Consider the following 25,946-nt stretch of genomic DNA (forward strand, 5'->3'; position numbering starts at 1 on the left):
CCCTTCACATGGGAGCTCTCTGGTGCCGCTGTACACGCCGTACTCGTCCGTTATCGGGTGTCTTGTCGCAGGTAATATGCGCGGCCCCAGCCTTGAAGAGACGCATACGCCCACCTTCCCGCCTACGCGGAGGGCTGGGACGACGCCACAGAGTGCAGAGATTCGGGTCAGGTGGCCTCTCCCGGCCTAGGCGGCTCCCGGGCTCTGCCTGCCGTGGGATCCTCAGGACCACCAGCCAGGGGCTGTCGGGGAAGCCGTGTTATCACACATTGTGAGGGTAACTAGTGTTTGTTGAATATCTGTGGCCTGCGAAATTTTGTTCAAATCTAGTCCACCAGCTAACATAATCGAGACTCTGTCCCTTTTTTCAAAAACTGGATTTGCCGCTCCTACTCCATAGCAATTACTGAGGGAATTGGCTGGAATTGCAAGGTTCTCTGGTCAAGAAAACCCAGTGAATACTCTTCCCACTTCATCCTTTTTTCCAAGAAGATGCTCAGTAAAACTTGAAGCTGGGAATCATATTTCTTCTCTGTGGGAGAAGAAAAAAGCATTCATTTGCTCATTCATTCAACAAGAGTGTATTAAGCACCACTTCATGCCAGGTTGGGTGATTATGGGGACACAGGAGAAATCAAGACAGGCTAGGTTCCTATCCTCAAGGACCTAAGTCCAGTGGGGGTATCAGACCACCACCGTACAGTGACAATCTAAAGCAAAACTATCTAACAGAAATGCAATGCAAGCCACCTAATGCAATTTTAAATTCTACATAAAAAGTTATACAGGTGAAATTAATGTTATTTAACCCAGTATATCCAAAACAAGTTACGTTTAATGAAAAAAGACATTTCTTCAGTTTTAAAATTTTAGTTAAAATCAAAATTAAAACTCTGAGGCAGTAACAAAGATGTTCATTTGTGGCATGGGTTGTTATAATGAAAGGTTGGAAACTGCCCAATATCCATTAATAGAAGTTTGGATAAATAAGTGATAGTTGAGCACACAGTGGAATATCATGTAACTGCCAACTGCTGGAAAATGAGACAGAGCTGTAGCTTCTAATATGAATTAATCTCTAAGGTGTATTAAGTGAGAAAAAGGTGCAGAACAGTGTATATAGCATTACTACCATTAATATTAGAAAAAGTATTTTTTATGTATGCTTGTGTATGTACAGATCAGCTGTAGAAAGATACAACCAGGGTTACCTTGCGGCAGGGGAAATAAAACAGGTGACAGGTGTGAAAAGGTGACTTTCTTTTCATTATATGATCCTCAGTATGTTTTTAATATTTTTACCATATCCATTTTAAAATTTGTTTAATTAAATGGGGAATGATAGCTAAGTCATAGAATCACTGTAAGAGTTAAATGAAAAAATGTATGTAAAATACCTGGCCACCACTTTATAACCTAATCAGTTCTGCATACTGTCATTACTCCCAGGTAACTTTTCTACCCAATAGAAACTAGCCCATCCTGATAATGTATGTTTGTCAGGCTGGAAAATTGTTTCTTTTCATAAAGTTAAGTGCATTCCAGCCCGAACCCTAGCTGTGAAGTCACCTGTAAGGCCAGAGTTGCCTTCCCAGGCTTTCAGGGCAGACTTGGGCCCTTTATCAGTACGTTGTTCAAAAAACAGAGTAAGCCTAGATTGCCCTCTGGTTTTCCAGCCCCTCTGACTTTACAGTCAGCTAATTAGGCCATTCTGATGCCAACAGGCATCTTGGGCCCCTGTCCCCAAAGGGGAGAGCCTCCTACAAGGCTGTAGGACCCATTCGGGGCCCTACCTCAAAGTGTGGAGCACACGCCACCCTCTCTGGGTGCTCACAGCTCTTTGCTCTTTTCCTTCTTAAAACTGAATCACTAGCATAATTTAATGTGCTTTAAGTTTGAGAAAATTAAAGTTGCAGAAAAGTTCAAAGAATAATATAACCCGGCACCCAGAATTTCTCATTGTAATCAATTTTGTGACTATTCCGTGATGTTTGCCTTCCCTGCAAAACTGAAAGCTCTACGGGGCAAGAACTGTATGCTCTCACATTCCTATAACAGAGCATATGGAGCCAATGAGCCACCCAGAAGGAGCCCAGGGCCCCCCTGGAGCTAATTCTCTCCATTACAAAGGCAGGGCTTAGAATTTTGCCTTCCATCCCACCACCACTGACACAGTCTGTTAGGACTGTAGCCAAGGATAAGTATTGCCAGTGTCAATGCCCAGTCATGAACATAGACATATCATATCTCTACCCCAAATAATGACTCCCTTAGGTTGCCTGCAGGACTTGAATTCTCCCATTAGATCATTTTTGGGTTATTGAAATATTAAGAAATGAAGGGTATTGGGATTAAGGCATCTGGAGCTCACTCCTGACTTGTTCTGAAGCATAGGCAATGGGATCAGGGAATCAAATACAGGGGGTTTTAGAGGAGGTTTCCTCTGAGGGCAACCTGAGGAAACTTGTATATGGGATGTGAGAATGGCCAAAAAATAAACAGAAGTTCGGGGCTTGAAGGCCGCCTTTCTCACTAACCTCCAAGGAATGTGCCCCCAAAGGATTCCAAGTGCTTGCATTTTGTAGGTCGAGAGAAGTTGGACCTAGAGGAGATACTAGAACCAATGGAAACTAATGGCAGTGACTGCAAATTTGTTACAAGTGACTAATCTCTCAGCAGCTCTGTGGCTTCAAGGAGCCAGTGGGTCGTAAATCTATGCTGTAGGGCCATCCATGATGTGCAGGATCTGAAGCAGATCACACTGGCTCCTGAAAGGTAGTCCAAAGGAGCAGCAAGCACAGGGTTTCAGGGAAATAGAATGAAGAACGATATGGCAGGAGGGCAGTGTGCAGACTTGGGCAGAGGAGGAAGAGACAGAGGGGACGCTGCTGTCTGACAGGCAGCACCCAGTTCACATTAGTGGGCTTGTGGGTCAGAGAGTTTCCTTAGCATCAGCCAGCAGATCCTCTTCCTCCTCTGATATGAAAGAATCCTGAACCACAGATTGGACCTTAGTCTTGGATCTGCCCTGTGTGGCCTTGAACACATACATCCCTTTTCCTCTCTGAATTCCTGTTCTACATATGTATAACGGAGATGATACCTGCCTCTAAGAATTCTTTTGAGAACTAATGAAGTGATTGATAGGAAAGCTTTTTTTGTGGGCTCTAACCCACTCTACATATGAGAAGATGGTGAAGCTTTTTTTGCCTGCTACTTCCATGCAAATCCAGCCATCAGGTCTCTGTGGCAACACAGAGCCTAGGCTCAGTCAATACCAGAGGGCAGGTTCTGCTGACTTTGCCTCAGGAGGCCTGGGCCAAACTGATCAGGAACTCCAATAGCTCTCCAAATCAGTGGTTCTGACTTTAGTGTGTATAAGATCAGCTGGATAGCTTAATAAAACTCAGATTTTTGGGTCCTACTCTCAGAGTTTCTAATTCAGTAGGTCTGAGGTGGGGCCCGATACTTTGCATTTCTAACAAGCTCCCATGTGATGTCGATGCTGCTTGTCACAACCTTAGGGACCATTTCTGTAAACTGAAAATTCATCCATTTTCCTTCCAAGCATTCTTTCATTAAGGATGGCCTCCATTGCCCTCTGCTGGCCAGACTACAAGTTTAATTTAGCGGTCATGTTTCCAGAGCAACTGAAAAAGTACTGCGTGGGTTGGAAGAAAATAAACATTTGTCTGAGAACTAAACCGGTTTTAAAATAGCAATTGTAATTGTTGTTTCAGAGTATACTGAAAAAGGTATTCACAGGAATTATCTTATTTAATCTTTGCAACAGTCCTGTGAAGTAGGCAAGACTGGCATTTTCATTTTACAAATGAAGAAAACAAGCCCATGGTCCATCAAATAATGATTCTCCCTGACACAGGGGGCTTGTTAAAAGCAGAATTTTATTGAAAGCCCAGCCAGAAGAGTAGAGGTTTGCCCTCATGAAGGCCAAAGGGAAGGGGGTGGGGAGAAGGATGATGGACAGCAGATGTACCTCATGTAAGGGAGCTACTTGATTCCACCAGCCTGGGAAAGCCTGCGGAGCCAGAAGACCTTTCCCCAGCCATGCCAGGTGGGGCTGCCTCTGAGTCCTGGGAGCTCCTTACCTCAGTTTCCTCTTTCAGTAGTAAGATTGAATGTCCATAAAATCACCTAGGGACACTGAAAATTTCAAGACGTTGAAAGAAATCAAAGAAGACATAAGTAAATGGGGAAACTTCCCATGTTCATGGATCCTAAAGTTAATATTACTAAGATGGCTATACTCTTCAAATGCATCTTGCATTCAGTGCAACCCTTATCAAAATTCCAGCTTCTATTTTGCAGAAATTGACAAGCTGTTCCTGACATTCATATGGAAGGGTTAGAATAACCAAAACTCTCTTGAAAAAAGACAAGTTGGAAGACTACCTTTTTTTTTTCAATTTCAAAGCTTACTAAAAAGCTACCGTAATCAAGATCATATGATACTGGAATAAGGACATATAGATAAATAGGAGATAATTGAAAGTCCAGAGATAAACTCTTATTTACAGTCAGCTGATTTTCAACAAGCATGTCAACTCAGTGGGGAAAAGAATAGTCTTTTCAATAAATGGTTTTAGGATATCTGGATATCCATGGGCAAAAAGAAAAAAAAATAATCACCTTGGGAGCCTGTCACAAGGGAAGGTCGCTGGCTCCCACCTCCACAGTTCTGCTTCAGTAGGTCTGGGGTAGGACCTAGGGATCTGCAGTTTAAGACATACTCCCTCCCTCAGGAATCCTGGTGCGGGAGGTCCAGAGACCAAATCTTGGGAACTCCTAGTCCTCACAAAATGCTCTCTTGACACACCACCACCAGCGAGGCGCTATTTCTTGTCTGTGATGGTGTTTCCTTCTAGCCCCCCTCTAAGGTTTCTCTGCTTCCCACACCCATAATAGCCTGCTAGGTTATGATAGCTAGTGCTAAGATTCAATCCCCAACTCTTTTATTTACCCCCTTCAAGCCTCAGGTTTCTCATCTATGAAATGGGGGAATGCCTACCTCACTGGGCTGTAGTGAGAATTAAGTGAGAAGGTGTGTCTTATGCATAGTTTTTCACATTCAAAATGTGTCCAATAAACAAGAGTTCATGGATGTTGCCTTCTGATTCCTAGATCCACAAAAAGTAGTAGTTGCTAAGCTGACCTCTTTTGGATTCCTACAGGTTTTTAAGCAACCAAGAGGATCAGGAGATAATCAAGGTGATGTCATCCCCCAGACTCATTCCCTTGTGGAAGGATTTTAAATACCTCATAAATGACATCCTACAGAAAAGCAAGGTAATATATACATAGGATGTAAACTTATTATCGGCCTCTATCCATCTCAATAGTCATGAGCACTTCAAGAGGAGCATGGATTTTCCATGGAAGCAGGAAGCAGGCAGGGCAGATCGTAAGGACAAATGTCACCTTAGTAGGAAGCAGGCCATCAATTTCCAAATGAGTCTAGGGACCTCTTGCAAGGACATTTGATAGTGGAAATGTCAGAGGAACCAACGCTCTGGGAAGAGGGATTTTTGTAAAAGAGAAGGGAGAAGGCACTAGAGAACATTGGCCAGCTCCAGTTTTGCTTTGGTTTGCTCTGTGGGAAAAGATTCCAGCTGCATGTTTCACAGCACATGCTCTTTCACTGTGGGAGAATACAGATTGTATATATATTGTCCTCTTTGTCAAATTTAAAGGCCGGGTAGGGTGTGACAAAAATCTTAGTGCTATTTTAAGCTTAATAACTCAAAGCTGCACTGACTTTTGGGACGCCCTGTTACATTACACATGGGTGTATGGTGGTGCACTTGCCTGCGTATTCTGTTACCTAAGTCTTTTATGACATAAGTACCTTTTAGATGGAGGGAGGATGTTAGAGGATAAGTATAGCTAATTCATGTTGGGAAGAACATCGCTTTTCCCCTGTGCTCACACTATAAAATTTGCCCATACAGACCCTCTAGGGGTGTGGTTCTGTCTTGTGTGGGGAATTTGTTTGCATGCTCTTGGAGGGTGGGTGTCCTGCAGGTGGTAAGTTGCGCACACATGGGTGTAGCAGGAGTGGTCCTTGGGGTTGAGGCATGACTTTGGGAACTGCTTCAGTTGTGGCTTGTGTAGAGTATGTTTAGTGCATGTGTGTCCTGGTCTCTTGGTTTATGCCATGCCTCTCCCCAGCAAACCTTAGATGGCCCAAAGAGTGACGTAGTTGTGCTGAGTGATCGGTCCCAGACACTGTTCAAAGAGTCTTGCCATCCTCAAAATATGCCGTTTGTATGCTATTACTTCAGTGATGCCAACTTCTTTGCCTCCCTCTCATGGGTGACGCCAAGCACAAAAGATATACAGGTACGACCGCCTAGCCTTTCTTCTCCTTCTCAGCCCATTCTGCAGGGCCATGCCCATATAAGCCTCCATCCTAGACTGACAAAGGATACATAGCCCTTAAATGAAAGTGACCTGGACCCAGGATATCCGCCTCCTATTATATTCGATCCTTTCCTATTATAGTCTCCATGCTGAATGGATTTTATGTTTCCCCTAAAGTAGGCCAAGATTAGGGAAAGAGTCCTAGGCTCCCTGCTTCTACAATATTTGCAACTCCTGTAAGCAGGGAGTGAAATCACTCTAGAGTCTTCCAATTCCTCCTTTGCACAATATCAAGAGAGAAGAGCTGAATATTCTGCCCTTTCCTCTTTTACTCTCTGCTCTAGGCGGTCTCCATCTTACTCTCTTCCAGGCTGTAGTATGGATGAAAAGCAAAACTGAGGATGTGGTCGAGAAGAAAACATTCTCCATGATGGAACAACTGCCACCCATCCAGTCCATGGTTCACACAGGTTCCTTTCATATCCTTGTGGCTTACTGTGGTGACCTGCTCCTGCGGCTCTTTGGGGACCACTTTCAGTCATTCAAACCCTTGGGTATAGTGCCCTGCCGCTTTAACATCAACTGCCTGTGCTACGACCCGGAAACGAAGATGCTTCTTTCGGGCATCCTGGGGGCAGTGGTCACTTGGATCATTGAGCTGAGTGGCAAGGGCCTCCAAATAGCCTACGTGATTCCCATGCCTGGTGATGAGCTTGTCCAGGATATCGTGTTGAATGGCTCCGGTGGCACCCTCCTGGCCCTTTGTGAGACTGTGGTGAGGGTCCTGGAGCGTCAGGGCCCAGGCCAGCTGGGAGAGGTGAAGAAGTTCACTTCTACCACCAGTGGCTCCTCTATCAGCTCCTGCTTCACCTGTTTTGATCAGGGCTTTCTCTATGCTGGAAACAAGACTGGGGAAGTCCAAGTATGGAGCCTTACCCAGGGCCACTCTCTCCACAGTTTCAAGGCCCATTCCTCCTCAGTGGTGTGTATCCGCAGCCGGCCAGAAGCCCACACCCTGCTAACAGCTGGCAAGGAAGGTGTAATCAAGGAGTGGAGCCTTGCTTCAGGGAACCTGCTGCGGCAGCTAGAACTTGGTGAGGAACTATATCGACTCCAGTTTATCGATAGCAGTACTTTCTTCTGCCAGACTACCCATACTTTCTCCTTGAGCTCTCTGCCCTGCTTCTATAGCCTCTTCAATGTCTGTGGCTCTGCTCCCCAACAGGTGCGAAGGGTCTGCTGTGGTTATAACTGGTTCCGGATCCTGTGTACAACTGAAGATGGCTTGTCACGCTTTGTGTCCCCAGTAACAGGGAATCTTCTGGTTCTCACCTGGCCCTTCTCAATCCTGGACCAGGCTGTGGATTGGGCCTATGACCCAGATAAAGAAGAGCTCTTTGTAGCAACAGGCAGCACAGAAGTGCTGGTATTTGACACAACGCGCTCCCCTTGCCCAGCCAAGTATCTTTTATGCACCTCACTGAATTCTCATGACTGGGTACAATGCCTGGCTTATGGGCATTTCCGTCTGGGTCGGGGTCTGCAAGGACTAGTGTTCTCTGGACACCAGACTGGTGTGATAAGAGTGCTCTCCCAGCATAGCTGTGCCCAAATAGAGAGAGTCATGCACTTTGGGGCTGTACTGGCACTCTCTACATTGCCTCCAGAGATTTTTGGTGGCCGAGAAAACTCTTTGCTCTGTTCCTATGGAATGGATGACTACATACACCTATCAGAAGCTGTGCTTGAGGGGATCAGAGTATATCTGCAGCCCCTTGCCAGCATTCTCAGTAGCTGTCAACTAAAACACCTGATACTCTTGCCCAAGTCTGTGGGTGCCATCACGGACACTAACTGCCTGCGTCTCTGGAAGTTCCATGATTTTCTGTCCTCTGAGTCACAGCAAGGCTCCAAGCTCATAGAGACACTGCCTCTGCACCAGTGCACCATCACATCCTTTGATGTCTGCCTGTCCTTGAGTCTTTTTGTCACAGGTGGTATTGATGGCTCTGTGCGGATCTGGAACTTCCATGGTAGACTTGTAGCCATGCTGGACTCACCATTGCACTTTGGCCCACTCTGCTTTGCAAATGACCGGGGTGACCTGCTTGTGACTTTCAACCAGAGTCTTTATCTGGTGTCCTGTCTAAAACTGCTTCCCCACACCCTGCTGGTTCACCTTTCCTTTATGAGCATGATGGATGACATGCTGGAAATCCCTAAGCCTTTCATACCAAGCTTCTTCTTCTCCTTTGAGACCATGTTTGTGCCCAAGTATGTCTATCTTGGACACAAGAAGGAATTAGTGCACTTGGAAAGCCTTGTCAATAGGCGGGCCATCGCCTTTGACCGTACTGTGCCACATGTCATAGAAGAAGATGAGGAAGGAAGCCCTGTGTTACTGTCGACCTACAGACAGGAGTCCTTGTATAAGGAGGAAACTGATAGCATGCAGGAGAGCAGACCTCATCATACCCATTATGTGGTTCCTCCCCAACTACAGCTGACTACATGGGATGGACTCAACCCCTGTAAAATACTGCAAGGCTACTTTGGTCATGGGCAGAAATGGCTGTTAGCGCCTGATTGCTACATCCCCAACTCAGTGATCCGTGCCCGTCTTTGGCCAGAGGGCAGCCCGATATACCTGCAATGCAACCTGCACTCATCTATGCGGGAACTGGAATGGGACAAGTCTCAGCAATTCTTCTTCTGGAGTGGTAGGGTAAAAGCAATAAGTAATGTGGGAGAATATCCACCAGAAAAGGAGGATGAAGACTTCATAGAAATGAGAATGAGCAAGGATGTAACCTACAGTGTCCTTACAGACCCAACAAACCACAGCTGGCTGGGAAGAAAGATGAGTGAAATAGCTATCAGTAGCCTGATTGAGATAGTCCTCAACATTATGATCCATGCCTCTCCACTGAAGTACCAGTGCTGTATTGGTGCGCTAGGGCAAATCTTTGCCTCTTACCAGGTGTCTCCGTCTCTGCACTCTGAAACAGCCCATCGTCTGCTGGATGGTACAACCAATTCCAATCCACAGATCCGAGAGCTAGCCTGGGATGGGCTGAAGCGTCTAGGAATGGTTACTCATCTCTTTGCCATACCTCTGTCCCAAGGACTGATGGACAAGGACCAGAGAGTGAGAGAGAAGGCCTGGAGCCTCATGCCTGACACTGGGATTCACACTAAGACCTCACTCTTAAGTTTGATCCAGAACCGAGAGACTTTCCGAGAGATGCGGTAAGTCCTCGGCGTCTTCCTCAATTCTTTACTAGCTTCTAATTTTCTTCTCCTCCTCCCCCACTTCCCTCTTCCCTCCCTTCACTATCTCTTCATCCTTGTTCATTAGGTCTTCCTATCTGTTTCCTTCTTTCATAGTCTTTCCATCCCTAGGCTATCTTGACAGTCCCCTACAGCTTACTCCTTCTCCATTTCTTCTGTTCCTGTTTCTTACCTTTTTAAGTTCCCCTTTTCATGTTTTTCTCCTACCCCTGCAGCCTCCATACAAGAGGCACTGCCATCCTGGCTTTCTAGGCTTTTTCTTTTTTCTTGGCCATCCTTTACCTCTACATACACTGTCGCTTTTTGGCCACTTTGCCAAGCCTCCTACCTGTGCTACAGCAATTCTTTCCTTTTCATCATCCTTCTTGTCCCTGATTCAGCCCGGTTCTTCCTCTCCTTTGATTTTCATAGGCAGGAAATGGTTGGGGATGAACCCCTGGACCATCTGCTGGGGATGCGGGCCACAGATCTCCAGATCCTTTCTACTCAAGTGGAGCAGCGATTGAGTGAAACCCTGACTTTGTCACATGAATATGAAAAGCCTGCTTTTTCTTTGGATGTCTCAAGGGCTTCTCAACATAGGTCTTTTCCTGTGCAATCTGATACAGTTCTTGAAAAACCCAAAGTTGCCATCAAGCCCAGCAAAGGCCAAAGACGGGGCCGAATAGCAGGCAAAAAGCCTAGTATGTATGGGGTGATCGGGTTTGTGCTTCAGGGTCCCCAAGAGGCAGGGTGGTTAGAGCCAAAGTGGGGCAAAAATATCATGTAGGACTGCAAATAAGTGGAAAGATCTTTTCACTGAAAAGAACCTTCCTAGAAAGAATCCACCCAAACTTAGGGAGACTCTAAGGCCTCTCTCTATAGGGTTTGGTATGGGAGGGTGGAGGAGGGCACTGGAATAAAGCAGGGAGAATCCTTAAAAGCCTCCTCAGTTGCTACTTTTATGGCTGTTTCTGTTAGCTGCTCATACCAGATATTGGAAAGGATTTCATTTAAGCCTCCCCTGCCTTCCTTATACTGATTTTCCTTATCTCCTGATTTTCTCAGCAGCCCGAAAATGGTTGCAGGGCTTCAAGAAGATAAAAGAGACTGGCATAGAGCCAGGCCTTTTAGAGGGTGAACGTGACCAGGGTGCAGCTGAACCAGTTGAGGTGGAGGATACAGACATCTATTCCAGAAGGTCTTCGGTCGCCAGTATACTGAAGATTTCAAAAGATGCTGAACAATCTCCAGAGAAAGATGCCTCAAAGGATCATGTTGCAATGGCCTTGAAGATGCTACAGGAAATAAGTGAGAAAAAAGGCAAGAAGACAACAGTTCGGAAACCCATAAAGAGGCACAAGAAGACCAAAAAAGCTGAAGTTATTGAGGAACATCTGCCTCCTGTAAAGGAAGAACTAGTTGTGAGGAAGGTGAAAGTCGGAGGGCCGGGTGCCCATGGGGTGCCTGGCCTCAGGACCACCCCTGGAGATGGCTCCTCATGGCGGGATGATCTGTGTCGTCTCGTGGCCCTGAGGATATCTGGTTCCCAAACAAAATTGTCAGAAGATCTAAACACTGAGCTAGTGACCATGGCTCAGGAGGTGCTGGCAGATCGGCATCCCAGCTGGGAGCTCTTTCAGGAGAAGAAGAAGGCGCAGGGAGGGGAGGGGGGCGAGGAGGAAGGATTTGAGGGGAAGGAGGAAGGCATGAGTGAGGGAGGGCGGGAACATCTGGGTGAGAATGAGGAGGAGGCCGAGGGGAGAAGGTCACTGGAAGAAGAGGCGGCCAAGAAAAAAACACTCTCGAAAAAAGAAACACCCGAGTTTCAAGAAGAGAGAATAAAGGACCTAGGAGGAAGAGAAACTGTCCCTTCTATTGGAAAAAGAATCCCTGAGGTCAGAGGCAGTGCTACGAAATCGGGAGTTCCAAAAATCCCTTCCAAGAGACTGATCTCAATAGCTCTGAAGAAGGAAGGGAAGATGCCAGTGTCTATGAAACAAGTATCTGGGAAAGATAAGGCCACAGTGCTTGAGACGCCCAGTATAGTCCCAGGGACAAGGTTTATGGATGAACAAGAACTGCCGAAGGGCCATAAGCCCATATCTCCACAAGTTTGGGATACAATTTTGGAGTCCCAAGAGCTGGACATAGAGACCCCGTATTTATCCCAAATGTTGAGGAAGACCGTGGAAGCTCTGAAACTCCAAGGCAAACCACGAGGGGCCAAGTGGCAGCAGCTTTTGCAGCATCATACATCTCTGAAGGGCCAGACCAAGGTAAAATCACCTGTGCCCGAAACCTTGGCTAAGGAAATATACGCAGAAGTAAGCCTCTCAGATGTAGACTGGACCCACCATGTCCTAGAACGGATGGAAGCAGGAGAACAGCTTTCCAGGGATAGTTTCCACAGATTGTGCCAGCTTCTCAAAGACTTCGCCTCAAAGGGAAACATAGAGTGGCTACGTCTGGCCCAACTTGAAGCTGTTGTGCACCATCACAGGCAGATCCTGGAGTCACGAAGCACACGTGTCTCAAGACCCAGTAAGGAGCCCATGGGTCTAAATTATGTGAAAGCGATCCCTCCTATAAAAGGAAAGGAAAAGGAAAGCTGGCTCAGACCTTGGGCTGTCCCCATACCAAAGTCCCCATTATCTACCAAAGGGATTCCAGACTCAAAGGCTCTAAACTGGCATCTTCTAGGAGGGCCTTACAGGAGTGCACGGGCAGAGCAGGTGTCCACTGCTCTCAAGGAGATGGATAGACAGTACTTTTATCCTGCCACAGGAGACATTTTCACAGATGCCCATGACTCTGTAGAAAAACAAACCCTAGCTCCAGTGTTTCAGAAAGATCACGGGGCTTTTACAGGTAAGGGCAGGTTTCCCAAGTTGCCCAAGTTGGTGAAGAAGGCACAGCCCATCTCTAAGAAGGAGGTGCTTCCATGGGAGACGTTTGTAGCAGTGTACCATGTTCTGCGGATGTTGCGGGAGCAACATGCAAAAGACAGTGCTGCTTGGATGGAACAGTTCTACCAGCTCATGGACCTGTACCAACTTCAGTCACCCCGAATCCAGAAACTGCTACAGGAGCTGCTAGTGAGAGAGGAACCCCAATCCCATGAGATCACCTACAGAGAGGCCCTAAAGACCATGGAGCTGGCTCCTGGGGAACGGTTGTCCTACCACTTGCTCTGTGGTAGCTCTTACATCCCTAGAGGTCCTCTGGCATTCCAGGAGGTGGTGCCCATCCCAGGGCAGAACAATGTGCGTACCATACTTCCTATAGGCATTGCCCGTTATGGGATTTTAGAACTTGCCTGGAAGAGCTTGCCCGAAGCTGATATTCACCTCACCAAAGAACTGCCCCACATCATTGCCCCAACCCTCTAACTGGGGACTTACTGGAGGGACTGACTATTCCTACATGGAGGAAGGCATTATCACCAGAATCTAGACCTTTATCCCTAGGGCCCACACAGAGGTAAGACCAGGCCAAAGCCCTTTTCCTACCCAGCTCCAGAAATCACCTTCTATATGTGGAATAAAGAGGAGATTCTCATTTGCAGCAAGAAGTTAAGAATGGCCCAGATGACTCTGCAGCCTTGACCTGAATCATTTCTCTTTTTGGCCTCTGTAATGTGTCCCTTTTCCTCTTATGTTGCTTCTCCAGAAAGGTGTCTGGGTAGCTCAGACACGTACCTCTGCAAGTGGGAAAACTTCCCAAAAACCAGTGGTGCTCAGTTCTGGAGACCTTGAAGCCAAAGAGTCTGTCCTTGTCCTCTTCCTTCTTGCCTCCCCTAAAGACTATAGAAAGGAAAGCAACTGGCACAAAAATGAATGTATATTTGGCATTAATATAAGAGGCGTTGATATGGTGGAAAGAAAGTGGATTTTAGAATCAAAAGATGCAGCACTTTGCCCCTTGGTTTTTGGGGGTCCATAGTGGAGGGAGACTGTATTCCCCTGACCATAGCTTTACATGCTGATGACTTGAGTTCCAAATAGCAGGTGTGGTAGGTGTTGAGAAGACAGAGTAAAGGAAAAGCTTCAATAAGTTCTAGTCACCTGGTGACCTCATTACTGGATGGCACTAAGGGGTGAGGCCATTTGAGTTAAAGCAGAAAGAAAAGGAGGGAAGCCTATGTTTTTCACTTCCTTTGCCAACACTTGGACATGGGGTTTGATGAGGATGACAGAATGAGAATTTGGAAGACTAGGTATAAGCTTAAATAGGCCCCGAACTGTCTAGGGACTTATGAGCCTTCCCTCTAGCAATTAAGGAAACAAGAGTTAAATGAAAGGGAAAGTAAAGTAGAGGAAGATGTCCCTGCCAGTAATCATGTTCTTTCTCTGATCTCTTCTCCACACCATGGAGACTTCAGAACTACCTATGGGTAGTTTGAGACTTCCCACAGTTTCTAGCAAATAGCCCATGTATGCCATTTGCTATCCCCATCCCAACCTCTCCTTTTTTGCTTTTTGGGGAATCCAGGAATAGAGGGCAAGAGAACATTCTGAGAAGTTGGATTCAAGCCAAGGGTAAGCAGCTGTGTTGCTGGGTTCTTCTGTGACAGACTACATATCAGGCTATATGGAATGGCCTGTGGGGCTGTGGGCTGGACACAGGCTGTGGTCTGGGGACACGTAGCCTCAAAAGGGGTGATTGACCCAAACAGGAGGGCAAGGCAGCAGAAGTAATAATGGCCCAGATGACTGCAGCCTTAACCTGAGTCATTTCTCTTTTTGGCTTCTCGTTACTTGTCTGTGTCAAAAAGACAATAGTGCATGAATTACAAATATCAGCCATGAAAGAGGGGACATGACTACAGAAACTACAGAAATTAAAAGGATAAAGATTACTATGAATAACTCTATGCCCCAAATTTAACAACATAGATGAAATGGACAAATTCCTTGAAAGACCCAAAAATGGAAGAGCAATACCTATCTTAATACATTTTGCATGGTATAAGTGGGTCCCCTGGTCAAAACAAACAAAACACAATGATAAAAAGTCTAACTGTTCAGTGACAGTAATGGGGTATGTGGGGGGGGACTTGATAATAGGGGGAGTCTAGTAACCATAATGTTGTTCAAGTAATTGTACATTAACGATATAAAAAAAAAAAAGTCTAACTGTTGTGGTCCTAAAGTCAAGATGTCTCCAGATGGCTTTCTTTAGGTCACCTTAAAGCCTTGGTACTGCCTGGGACAATCTAGATATCCTCTTGTTTTTGGCAGAATGACAGAGAGCAAGACTTATTGGACTTTTTTTTCTTTCTTTTTTATTAAGGTATCATTGATATACAATCTTATGAAGGTTTCACACAAGCAACATTGTGGTTACTACATTCACCCATATTATCCAGTCCCCCCCCACACACCCCACTGCAGTCACTGTCCATAAGCATAGTATGATGCCACAGAGTTACTACTTGTCTTCTCTGTGCTATACTGCCTTCCCCTTGACCCCCACTACATTATGTGTGCTAATTATACTGCCCGTTAATACCCTTCTCCCTCCCTCCCCACTCACCCTTCCCACACCCTTCCCCTTCGTAACTGCTAGTCCCTTCTTGGTGTCTACGAGTCTGCTGTTTGGTTTCTTCAGTTTTACTTCGTTGTTACACTCCACAAATGAGGGAAATCATTTGATACTTGCTTTCTCGACCTAGCTTATTTCACTGAGCGTAATACCCTCCAGCTCCATTCTTGTTGTTGCAAATGGTAGGATTTGTTTTCTGCTTATGGCTGAATAGCATTCCATTCTGTATATGTACTACATCTTCTTTATCCATTCATCTACTGATGGACACTTAGGTTGCTTCCATTTCTTGGCTATTGTAAATAGTGCTGTGATAAACATAGGGGTGCATATGTCTTTTTCAAACTGGGCTCCTGCATTCTTAGGGTAAATTCCTAGGAGTGGAATTCCTGGATCAAATAGTATTTCTATTTTGTTTTTTTGAGAAACCTCCATACTGCTTTCCACAATGGTTGAACTATTTTACATTCCCACCAGCAGCGTAGGAGGGTTCCCCTTTCTCCACATCCTCGCCAACATTTGTTGTTATCTTTTGGATGTTGGCCATCCTAACTGGTGTAAGGTGATATCTCATTGTGGTTTTAATTTGCATTTCTCTGATGATTAGGGATGTGGAGCATCTTTTCATGTACCTGTAGGCCATCAGAATTTCTTCTTTGGAGAAGTGTCTGTTCAGCAACTCTGTCCATTTTTTAATTGGCTTATTTGCTTTTTGCTTGTTGAGGTGCATGAGCTCTTCATATAATTTGGATGTCAACCCCTTATCGGATATGTCATTTATGAATATATTCTTCCATACTGTAGGATGTCTTTTTGTTCTATTGATGGTGTCCTTTGCTGTACAGAAGCTTTCTAGTTTGATATAGTCCCACTTGTTCATTTTTGCTTTCGTTTCCCTTGCCCGGGGAGATATGTTCATGAAGAAGTTGCTTATGTTTATGTCCAAGAGATTTTTGCCTATGTTTTTTCCTAAGAGTTTTATGGTTTCATTACTTACATTCAAGTCTTTGATCCATTTTGAGTTTACTTTTGTATATGGGATTAGACAATAATTCAGTTTCATTCTCTTACATGTAACTGTCCAGTTTTGCCAATACCAGCTGTTGAGGAGGCTGTCATTTCCCCATTGTATGTCCATGGCTCCTTTATCATATATTAATTGACCATATATGCTTGGGTTTATATCTGGGCTCTCTAGTCTGTTCCATTGGTCTATGAGTCTGTTCTTGTGCAAGTACCAAATTGTTGTGATTACTGTGGCTTTGTAGTAGAGCTTGAAGTCAGGGAGTGTAATCCCCCCACTTTATTCTTCCTTCTCAGGATTGCTTTGGCTATTCAGGGTCTTTTGTGGGTCCATATGAATTTTACAACTATTTTTTCAAGTTTGTTGAAGAATACTGTTAGTGTTTCATAGGGATTGCATTGAATCTATAGATTGCTTTAGGCAGGATGGCCATTTTGACAATATTAATTCTTCTTATCCCTGAGAATGGGATGTATTTCTGTTTATTAGTATCTTCTTTAATTTCTCTCATGAGTGTCTTGTAGTTTTCAGGGTATAGGTCTTTCACCTCCTTGGTTAGGTTTATTCCTATGTATTTTACTCTTTTGATGCAATTGCAGATGGAGTTGTTTTCCTGATTTCTCTTTCTGCTAGCTCATCATTAGTATATAGGAATGCAACAGATTTCTGTGTATTAATTTTTTATCTGGCAACTACTGAACTCAGTTATTATTTCTAATACTTTTGGGGTGGATTCTTTAGGGCTTTTATGTACAGTATCATAACATCTGCAAACAGTGACAGTTTAACTTCTTCCTTACCAATCGGAATGCCTTTATTTCTTTGTGTTGTCTGATTGCCATGCCTAGGACCCCCAGTACTATGCTGAATAAAAGTGAGGAGAGTGGGCATCCTTGTCTTGTTCCTAATCTTACAGGAAAATCTTTCAGCCTTTTGCTGTTAGGTATGATGTTGGCTGTGGGTTTGTCATATATGTTGAGGTACTTGTCCTCTATACCCACTTTGTTGAGAGTTTTTATCATGAATGGATGTTGAATTTTGTCAAATGATTTTTCAGCATCTATGGTGATGATTATGTGGTTTTTGTCCTTCTTTTTGTTAATATAATGGATGCTGTTGATGGACTTTTGAATATTGTACCATCCTTGCATTCCTGGAATAAATCCTACTTGATCATGATGGATAATCTTTTTGATGTATTTTTGAATTCGGTTTGCTAATATTTTGTTGAGTATTTTTGCATCTATCTTCATCAGGGATATTGGTCTGTAATTTTATTTTTTTGTGGTGTCTTTGCCTGGTTTTGGTATTAGAGTGATGCTGGCCTCATAGAATGAGTTTGGAAGTATTCCCTTCTTCTCTACTTTTTGGAAAACTTTAAGGAAGATGGGTATTAGGTATTCTCTAAATGTCTGATAAAATTCAGTGGTGAAGCCATCTGGTCCAGGAGTTTTGTTCTTAGGTAGGTATTTGATTACCAGTTCAATTTTGTTGCTGGTAATTGATCTGTTCAGATTTTCTGTTTCTTCCTTGGTCAGCCTTGGAAGGTTGTATTTTTCTAGAAAGTTGTCCATTTCTTCTAGGTTATCCAGTTTGTTAGCATATAATTTTTCATAGTATTCTTTAATAATTCTTTGTATTTCTGTGGTGTCCATTGTGATTTTTCCTTTCTCATTTCTGATTCTGTTTATTTTAGTAGACTCTCTTTTTTTCTTGATAAGTCTGGCTATGTGTTTATCTATTTTATTTATTTTCTCAAAGAACCAGCTCTTGCTTTCATTGATTCTTTGTATTGTTTTTTTCTTCTCAATTTTATTTATTTATGCCCTAATATTTATTATGTCCCTCCTTTTACTGACTTTGGGCCTCTTTTGTTCTTCTTTTTCTAGTTTCATTAATTGTGAGTTTAGACTGCTTATATGGGATTGTTTTTCTTTATTGAGGTAGGCCTATATTGCAATATACTTTCCTCTTAGCACAGCCTTGACTGCGTCCCACAGATTTTGCAGTGTTGAATTATTATTGTCATTTGTCTCCATATATTGCTTGATCTCTGTTTTTATTTGGTCACTGATGCACTGGTTATTTAGGAGCATGTTCTGAAGCCTCCATGTGTTTGTGGGATTTTTCATTTTCTTTGTGTAATTTATTTCTAGTTTTATATCTTTGTGATCTGAGAAACTGGTTGGTACAATTTCAATCTTTTTGAATTTACTGAGGCTCTTTTTGTGGCCTAGTATATGATCTATTCTTGAAAATGTTCCTTGTGCACTTGAGAAGAATGTGTATTCTGTTGCTTTTGGGTGTAGAGTTCTGTAGATGTCTGTTAGGTCCATCTGTTCTATTGTGTTGTTCAGTGCCTCTGTGTCCTTACTTATTTTCTATCAGGTTGATCTGTCCTTCAGAGTGAGTGGAGTGTTGAAGTCTCCTAGAATGAATGAATTGCATTCTATTTCTCCTTTCAATTCTGTTAGTATTTGTTTCACATATGTGGGTGCTCCTGTGTTGGGAGCATAAATATTTATAATGGTTATATCTTCTTGTTGGATTGACCCCTTTATCATTATGTACTATCCTTGTCTCTTGTTACTTTCTGTGTTTTGAAGTCTATTTTGCTGATGCAAGTACTGCAACTCCTGCTTTTTTCTCCCTATTGTATGCATGAAATATCTTTTTCCATACCTTCACTTGTAGTCTGTGTATGTCTTTGGGTTTAAAGTGAGTGTCTTGCAGGCAGCATATAGATGGTCTTGTTTTTTTATCCATTCAGTGACTCTATGTCATTTGATTGATGCATTCAGTCCATTTACATTTAGGGTGATTATCGATAGGTATGTACTTAATACCATTGCAGGCTTTAGATTCGTGGTTACCAAAGGTTCAAGGTTAATTTCCTTACTATCTAAGAGTCTAACTTAACTCACTTAATATGCTGTTACAAATGAAACCTAAAGGTTCTTTTCTTTTTCTCCTCCTTTTTCTTCCTCCTCCATTCTTTATATATTAGGTATCACATTAGTCTATCCCTTGATTGACTTTGGGGATAGTTAATTTAATTTTGCATTTGGTTAGTAATTGACTGTTCTACTTTCTTTACTGTGTGGTTTTATTACCTCTGGTGACAGCTATTCAACCTTAGGAACACTTCCATCTATAGCAGTCCCTCCAAAATAGACTGTAGAGATGGTTTGTGGGAGGTAAATTCTCTCAGCTTTTGCTTATCTGGAAATTGTTTAATCCCTCCTTCAAATTTAAATGATAATCTTGCCAGATAAAATAATCTTGGTTCCAGGCCCTTCTGCTTCATTGCATTTAATACATCATGCCACTCCCTTCTGGCCTGTGAGGTTTCTGCCGAGAAGTCTGATGTTAGCCTGATGGGCTTTCCTGTGTATGTGATCTTATTTCTGTCTCTGGCTGCTTTTAATAGTCTGTCCTTATCCTTGATCTTTGCCAATTTTATTACTATATGTCTTGGTGTTGTCTTCCTTGGGTCCCTTGTGTTGGGAGATCTGTGGATCTCCATGGCCTGAGAGACTATGTCCTTCCCCAGATTGGGGAAGTTTTCAGCAACTACCTCTTTAAAGACACTTTCTATCCCTTTCTCTCTCTTCTTCTTCTGGTATCCCTATAATGCAAATATTGTTCTGTTTGGATTGGTCACACATTTCTCCCAATATTCTTTCATTCTTAGAGATCCTTTTTTCTCTCTTTGCCTCAGCTTCTTCGTATTCCTCTTCTCTAGTTTCTATTTCATTTATTGTCTCCTCCACCATATCCAACCTGCTTTTAATACACGCCATCGTGCTCTTCAATGATTGGATCTCCGACCAGAATTCATTCCTGAGTTCTTGGATATCTTTCCGTACCTCTATTAGCACATTGATGATTTTTATTTTGAACTCCCTTTCAGGAAAAGTCATAAGGTCCATGTCATTTAAATATTTCTCCAGAGTTATATTAGTTTTACTCTGGACCAGGGTCCTTTGGCATTTCATATTTGTATATGGCGCCCTCTAGTGTCCAGAAGCTCTACTCCCTGGAGCTGTTCAGCCCCTGAAGCAATGTCAGGGGTCACAGCCCAATGGTATTGGTGCCTGGGGGGAGGAAAGAGCTGTTTCCTGCTTCCCGGCTGCTGTGCCTGTCTCTACTGCGCGAACCAGTGGGCCAAGCACACAGGTGGTATAAGTTTTTGTCCCAGAGCAGCTGGATATGGATCCCTGCTTTCCACAAGTGGCTGGAATCTTAGTCTCTCCAGGAATTCTGCCTGTATTAGCTTTCCAACCCAGTAATCACAAGAGTATCATGAAAGCACCATGAAACGTAGGTTTGTGCTCTCAGTGCAGATCTCCAGAGCTAGGTATTCAGCAGTCCCAGGCCTTCCACTCCCTCCCTGCTCCACTTCTCTTCCTCCCACTGGTGAGCTGGGGTGGGGGAAGGGCTTGGGTCCTGCTGGGCCACAGCTTTGGTACATTACCCTGTTCCATGAGGTCTGCTCTTTTCTCCAGGTATATGCAGTCTGCTGCCATCCTCTTTCCTGTTGCTCTCTCAGGATTAGTTGCACCAACTATATTTTCTAATTGTATCCAGTTTTAGAAGGAAGCCTCTGTCTCTCCTCTCATGCTGCTATATTTAATCCTCCCCAGAGAGTCTTATTTGTATTCCCAGACTTGAAGACACAGACTAGGTTGTAGTTGTTATGTAATAAATGCTTAGTTAATGAATAAATGATTATAATAAAGCACAGTCTGGTGATAGAAAAACTCTTACATTTACTAGCTGGTTTTTAGAGTGGTCAGCTTTTGAGATAAAGTGTTAAGATATGAATTTCCAGGCTCATCTTGTACCCACCCTTCTCCGGCTCTGGCATTAGCTAATTCTCTGGGACAACTGGTTTACCTTAATGGGGAATGGAATGAAGGCTGTTGTGATTTGAATTGTGTCTCCAAAAAAAGTTCTAACCTGTGGTACCTGTGAATGTGACCTTATTTGGAAATATGCTGTTTTTGTAGATGTAATCAAGTTTTAATATGAGGTCATATTGGCTTAAAGTAGAACCTAAATCCAATGACTTGTGTCCTTATAATGAGAGAGTGATTTGTGATACACATATATAGGGAAGAAGGTCCTGTGATGACAGAGGCAGAGATTAGAGTGAAGCACTTACAAGCCAAGGAACACCAAAAATTGTTAGCAACAACTAGAAGCTAGGAGAGAGGATTGGAAGAGAGTCTCCCTCATTGCTTCCAGAAAGAACCTTGTAACACCTTGATTTTGGATTTCTGGCTTCCTGGATTGTGACAGAATAAATTTCTGTTGTTTTAAGCCACCCAGTTTGTGGTAGTTTGTTATGGAAGCAATTAAGACTGGGCACTAAGTGTGCTAATTGCTACTGGGGTGACTTCCTCTTGGGCCTTTCAGCAGATACAGCTAGGAAATATATGTATGTATATATGCATATATGTATGTGTATATATATATACATGCATATATATATGCATGTGTACATAAACATGCTTTTATATATATATATATATATATACATATTTTAGAGATTATGAGTTCCTACCAATACCTCCAATTTCAATCCATCTTCCAAGGGGGTCACTGTTGCCAGTCCCTATTTTATATTTGTATGTCCTCTCTTCCACAGTGAGTACCCTTGACTCCCAACACCAAAAAATACATTGACTTAAGTCTCTCTGATGCATTTAAAATAGTTTCAGAATTGCTTTGCCCATACCACTTGTGATTATCACTCATCTGACACCAAATGAAATGGTGTATTTTCTTCTTCCATATATGTATAACAAAAACAATATTATACACAGCAGTAATAGTAGTATAACTCCATTCAGGTTTCCAGACCTGATTCCAATGTGTGTAAGTATGTGGGAGGGAGGTCTTCCCATACGTACTAACACCAAGCAGTTCTCAAACACCAGCAGGGTGTCTGAGAACTCAAACCTGGTGCCATCTGCCCAGAGACAGCACCAGATTCCCCAGGTTCAGAGCTCTGTCCTACAAGACTGCCCTCTATCCCCAACTCCAGATGCCAGTTGCAAGCCCCAGGCAGTTACCTGTACTTCTGACCTACCAGCTACAGATCATTTCCACGGTCTCCCCCTTAGGTTCAATTAACTTGCTAGAGTGGCTCACAGAACTCAGGAAAACACTTACATTTACCAGTTTAATGAAGGATACAAGTTAACAACCAGATGAAGAGATACATAGGGCAAGGTCCCAAATAAAGGAGTTTCTATCCTTGTGGAACTTGGGGCCTGGCTTGGTGGAATGTGGAAGTGTTTTGGGTCCCCAAGAGTAGAGGCTCTCTCTGGCCGAGAAGCAGGAAACAACTGAGCAGAGCAGGCAGAGCAGAGAGCGAGTGAGCTCTTCTCATTTGTTTTGTGAGGGCTTCATTGCATAATCCTGATCGACTAAATTATTGGCTATTGGTTGATTCAGCCTCCAGCCCCTGCCCTCAGGTAGGGTCCAAAAGTCTCTCATTAGCATGACAAAACACCTGTTTCACCTTTAAGACTCTTCAGTGTTTTCAGGAACTGTGGATGAAGATCAAATATACCTGGAAATATATTTCATCATATGAATGACCAAATATGTATTTCTTTTAACTCATTATATCACACCACTATAATAAATAAACCCATTAAAAAGGGCTCCGGCTTTATTTGCAATTCTTTTCTCATACACACCCTACCTTGTCCAAGACAGAGCATTTGTCAAATACTGTGCACATAAGATATTTGTATAGTCCTTCCTTCCTTTTTCCTTTAGGGTTATGTTATTCATTTGAAATACAATTTAGCTCATTTCTCTCAGTGTGCTTTCAGTTATAGGATTATTTCCCTCCTAAATTTTATTTTTGCTTCAGTATGTATAATGGTAGCATGCTTTCAAAAGTCAAGAGTATACAAAAAGTATACTCAGAGAAGTGTCATTCTCTCCCATATCCTATCTACCCCATTTTGCCCTACATGCATCTCATAGGTAAGCAACACAATGTTTTCTGGGTTCTTACCTGTGTTACTTTTGTAATGGATTCAGTAGGTGTTTCTATAAAATAAAGCAGACCATATAACAATGTACCTTTTCTACTGTTGCAAACTCTTCCCCCTTATTCCTGAAATGACTTCCAGGGGATTTAAATAAAATTAATCAGTTCCTATAAAATAAAGGAGAGGATACTGGGACAGTGGCAATGTAGGAAGCATCAGGAATCTGTTTCTGCACCTCAACAACAACTGCACTGTCTGAATCTGTCTGCTATAAGCTATGTTGGGACTCTAGAGTCTATTGAAAGCTTGCAGCCTGCAGAGAAATACTTGAATGGTAAACTGCAGTTAGTTTTGGTCAATTTAAGCTACTCATCTCCTATTCCCAGCCCAATGGCAGGCAGCTGTGCATGTGTTCCTAGAGAAGCTTGCACACACAGCTTACAGCAGCAAGGATAAACAAAAATGACAATGTCCTCCAAACACCAGAGATCTATGGTCATATCACTGATTGCTGCTTCTGATCATGGAGGTTCAAGGAGGTGGGCAGCCACCCAACAATCTATCTCCTTTATTGTTGCAAGCTCCTCCCCCACCAGGCTGAAATGACTTCCAGGGAGGGGATTTAAAGGGCCAGTACTTTTATTTCCCCTATTCATTTTTCAATTTTTCCCCTCTGGGGCCAGGCATTAAACAGTATAGGACATTCAAAATCAGTTGTATACACAGGGAAAATTAGAAAGTGACCATACATACAAGGGAAATGCCCAAAAAAAGACCCAAGAAGTCATCAGGCTGGCCCTCAGCACAAAAGCAGCCACTGACAAAATAATAATAATAATAATAATAATAATAATAATAATAATAATAATAATAATAGTAACAAAACCCAGCAAACCCAGAGGAAAAGGGAGAATCTTATTTACAGATTTTCACATTCATTATATTCAGATGTCCAATGGTCAACAAAAAAATCATAAGGCATACAAAGAAACAGGAAAGTATGACCCATTCAAAGGAAATAAATCAATCAACAGAAACTGTCCCTGAAAAAGACCTGTTTACAGTTATACTAGACAAAGACTTAAAAACAACTGTCTTAAGAAGCTCAAAGACCTAAAGGATGATGTGGAGAAACTTAAAAATGATGTATGACCAAAATGGAAGTTATGAGTGAAGAGATAAAAAACCTAAAGACAAGTGCTGAAGAGTACAATAACTGAGATGATCAATTTACTAGAGGGACTCAAAGGCAGATTTGAACAGACAGAAGAAAGAATCAGTGAACTTGAAGATAGGATAATGGAATTATCAAGTCTGAGGAACAGAAATAAAGAAGATTGAAGAAAATCAAACCTGTGGGACTTTGGGACACCTTCAAATGGACCAACATACACATTGCGGGAGTCCTAGAGGAGGAGCAAAAGAGAAAAGAACTCTCAAAACAGAAAAAATGTTTGAAGAAATAATGGTTGAAAACATTCCAAATTTAATGAAAGACATGAATATAAACATTCAAGAAATTCAAATTCAAGGTAGGATGAATCAAAGAGACTTACATCAAGACACATTATAATCAAACTTTCGAAAGACAAAGAAAATCTTGAAAGCAGCAAGAGAAAAAGCAAATTATCATATATAAGGGCTCCTTAATAAGACTATCAGCAGATTTCTCATCAGAAACTTTGAAGATCACGTCAGAAAACTATATTAAAAGTGCTGAAAGAAAAAAAATGTCAACTAGGAATCATATACCCAGCAAAACTGCCCTCCAAAAGTGAGGGAGAAATTAAGATATTCCCAGATAAACAAAACCTGAGAGAGGTTATTACTACTATACTGTTCTGAATGAAATGTTTAAGGGAGTCCTGCAAGGTGATATGAAAGGGCACTAGACAGTAACTCAAATCTGTATGAAGAACTAAAGATATCAATAGAGGTAATTACATAGGCAATTATAAAAGCTAGTATTCATTGTAAAAATGGTTTGTAACTGCAGTTTTTGTTTTCTACATGATTTAAGAGATTACTACATTTAAAGAAAAAATTTGTTAGTCTAAAAGATAGTATTATTGTAACTTTGTTTTATAGGCCACAAGTTTTGACTTCTATGTAATTTAAGAGACTAATACATTTAAAGAATTATTAGTTGATGTTTTGGGGCTCACAATGTATAAAGATGTGATTCTGTGACATCAACAACTAAAAGGGGTGGGGAAAGAGCTGCAAAGGAGTAGATATTTTCAAAAATTCAAATTAAGAGTGTTATAACTTTAGCATGTTAAATGTAATCCCCATGGTAACCACAAATAAAATAGCTATAGAATATATACATAAGGAAATTAATCTAAACATTTCAGTCCAAAAAAACTGATAAACACAAAAGAAGCCAGTAATGCAGGACACGAGGGACAAAAAATTAAGGCATATAAAAAACAAATATGCCTCAGAAGATTGGAGACTGATGAAAATTAGGCTTGGGGTGGATTAATGATTGTGCATTGAGCATTGACTCCCCTATACAGAATTTTATTGTTGTTAACAACCATTTGATCAATAAATATGAGAGATGCCCTCACACACACACACACACACACAAAAAAAAGTATACACTTCCAATGGTAAAATAATAAGTAACCGGGATGTAATGAAAATAGTCAAGATATTGTAACAGCTTGGTAAGGTGATAGCTGGTACCTAGAATTGTCATG

The 25,946-nt window shown here is 42.5% G+C and overlaps 2 protein-coding genes across 2 annotated transcripts in view; one reads left to right on the forward strand and one right to left on the reverse strand.

The window, feature by feature from the left end:
• Nucleotides 1-5,232: 5,232 nt before the first annotated feature.
• Nucleotides 5,233-13,043, forward strand: WDR87 (WD repeat domain 87). The gene is made up of 5 exons (XM_036877017.2): nucleotides 5,233-5,307; nucleotides 6,190-6,360; nucleotides 6,752-9,630; nucleotides 10,084-10,355; nucleotides 10,723-13,043. Exons 1-5 carry the CDS (start codon nucleotides 5,233-5,235, stop codon nucleotides 13,041-13,043), a joined length of 5,718 nt encoding a protein of 1,905 aa, XP_036732912.2.
• Nucleotides 13,044-22,398: 9,355 nt separating this feature from the next.
• The window catches only part of LOC118907896 (zinc finger protein 607-like), a 35,420-nt gene continuing 31,872 nt past the window's right edge, over nucleotides 22,399-25,946 (reverse strand). The window contains exon 5 of the mRNA XM_057493475.1: nucleotides 22,399-22,805. The gene's annotated coding sequence lies outside the window, so the exon portion shown is untranslated. The remainder of the gene's footprint in view (nucleotides 22,806-25,946) is intronic.

The sequence above is a fragment of the Manis pentadactyla genome, chromosome 15, assembly GCF_030020395.1.
Source record: "Manis pentadactyla isolate mManPen7 chromosome 15, mManPen7.hap1, whole genome shotgun sequence".
In the NCBI taxonomy this organism is placed as follows: domain Eukaryota; kingdom Metazoa; phylum Chordata; class Mammalia; order Pholidota; family Manidae; genus Manis; species Manis pentadactyla.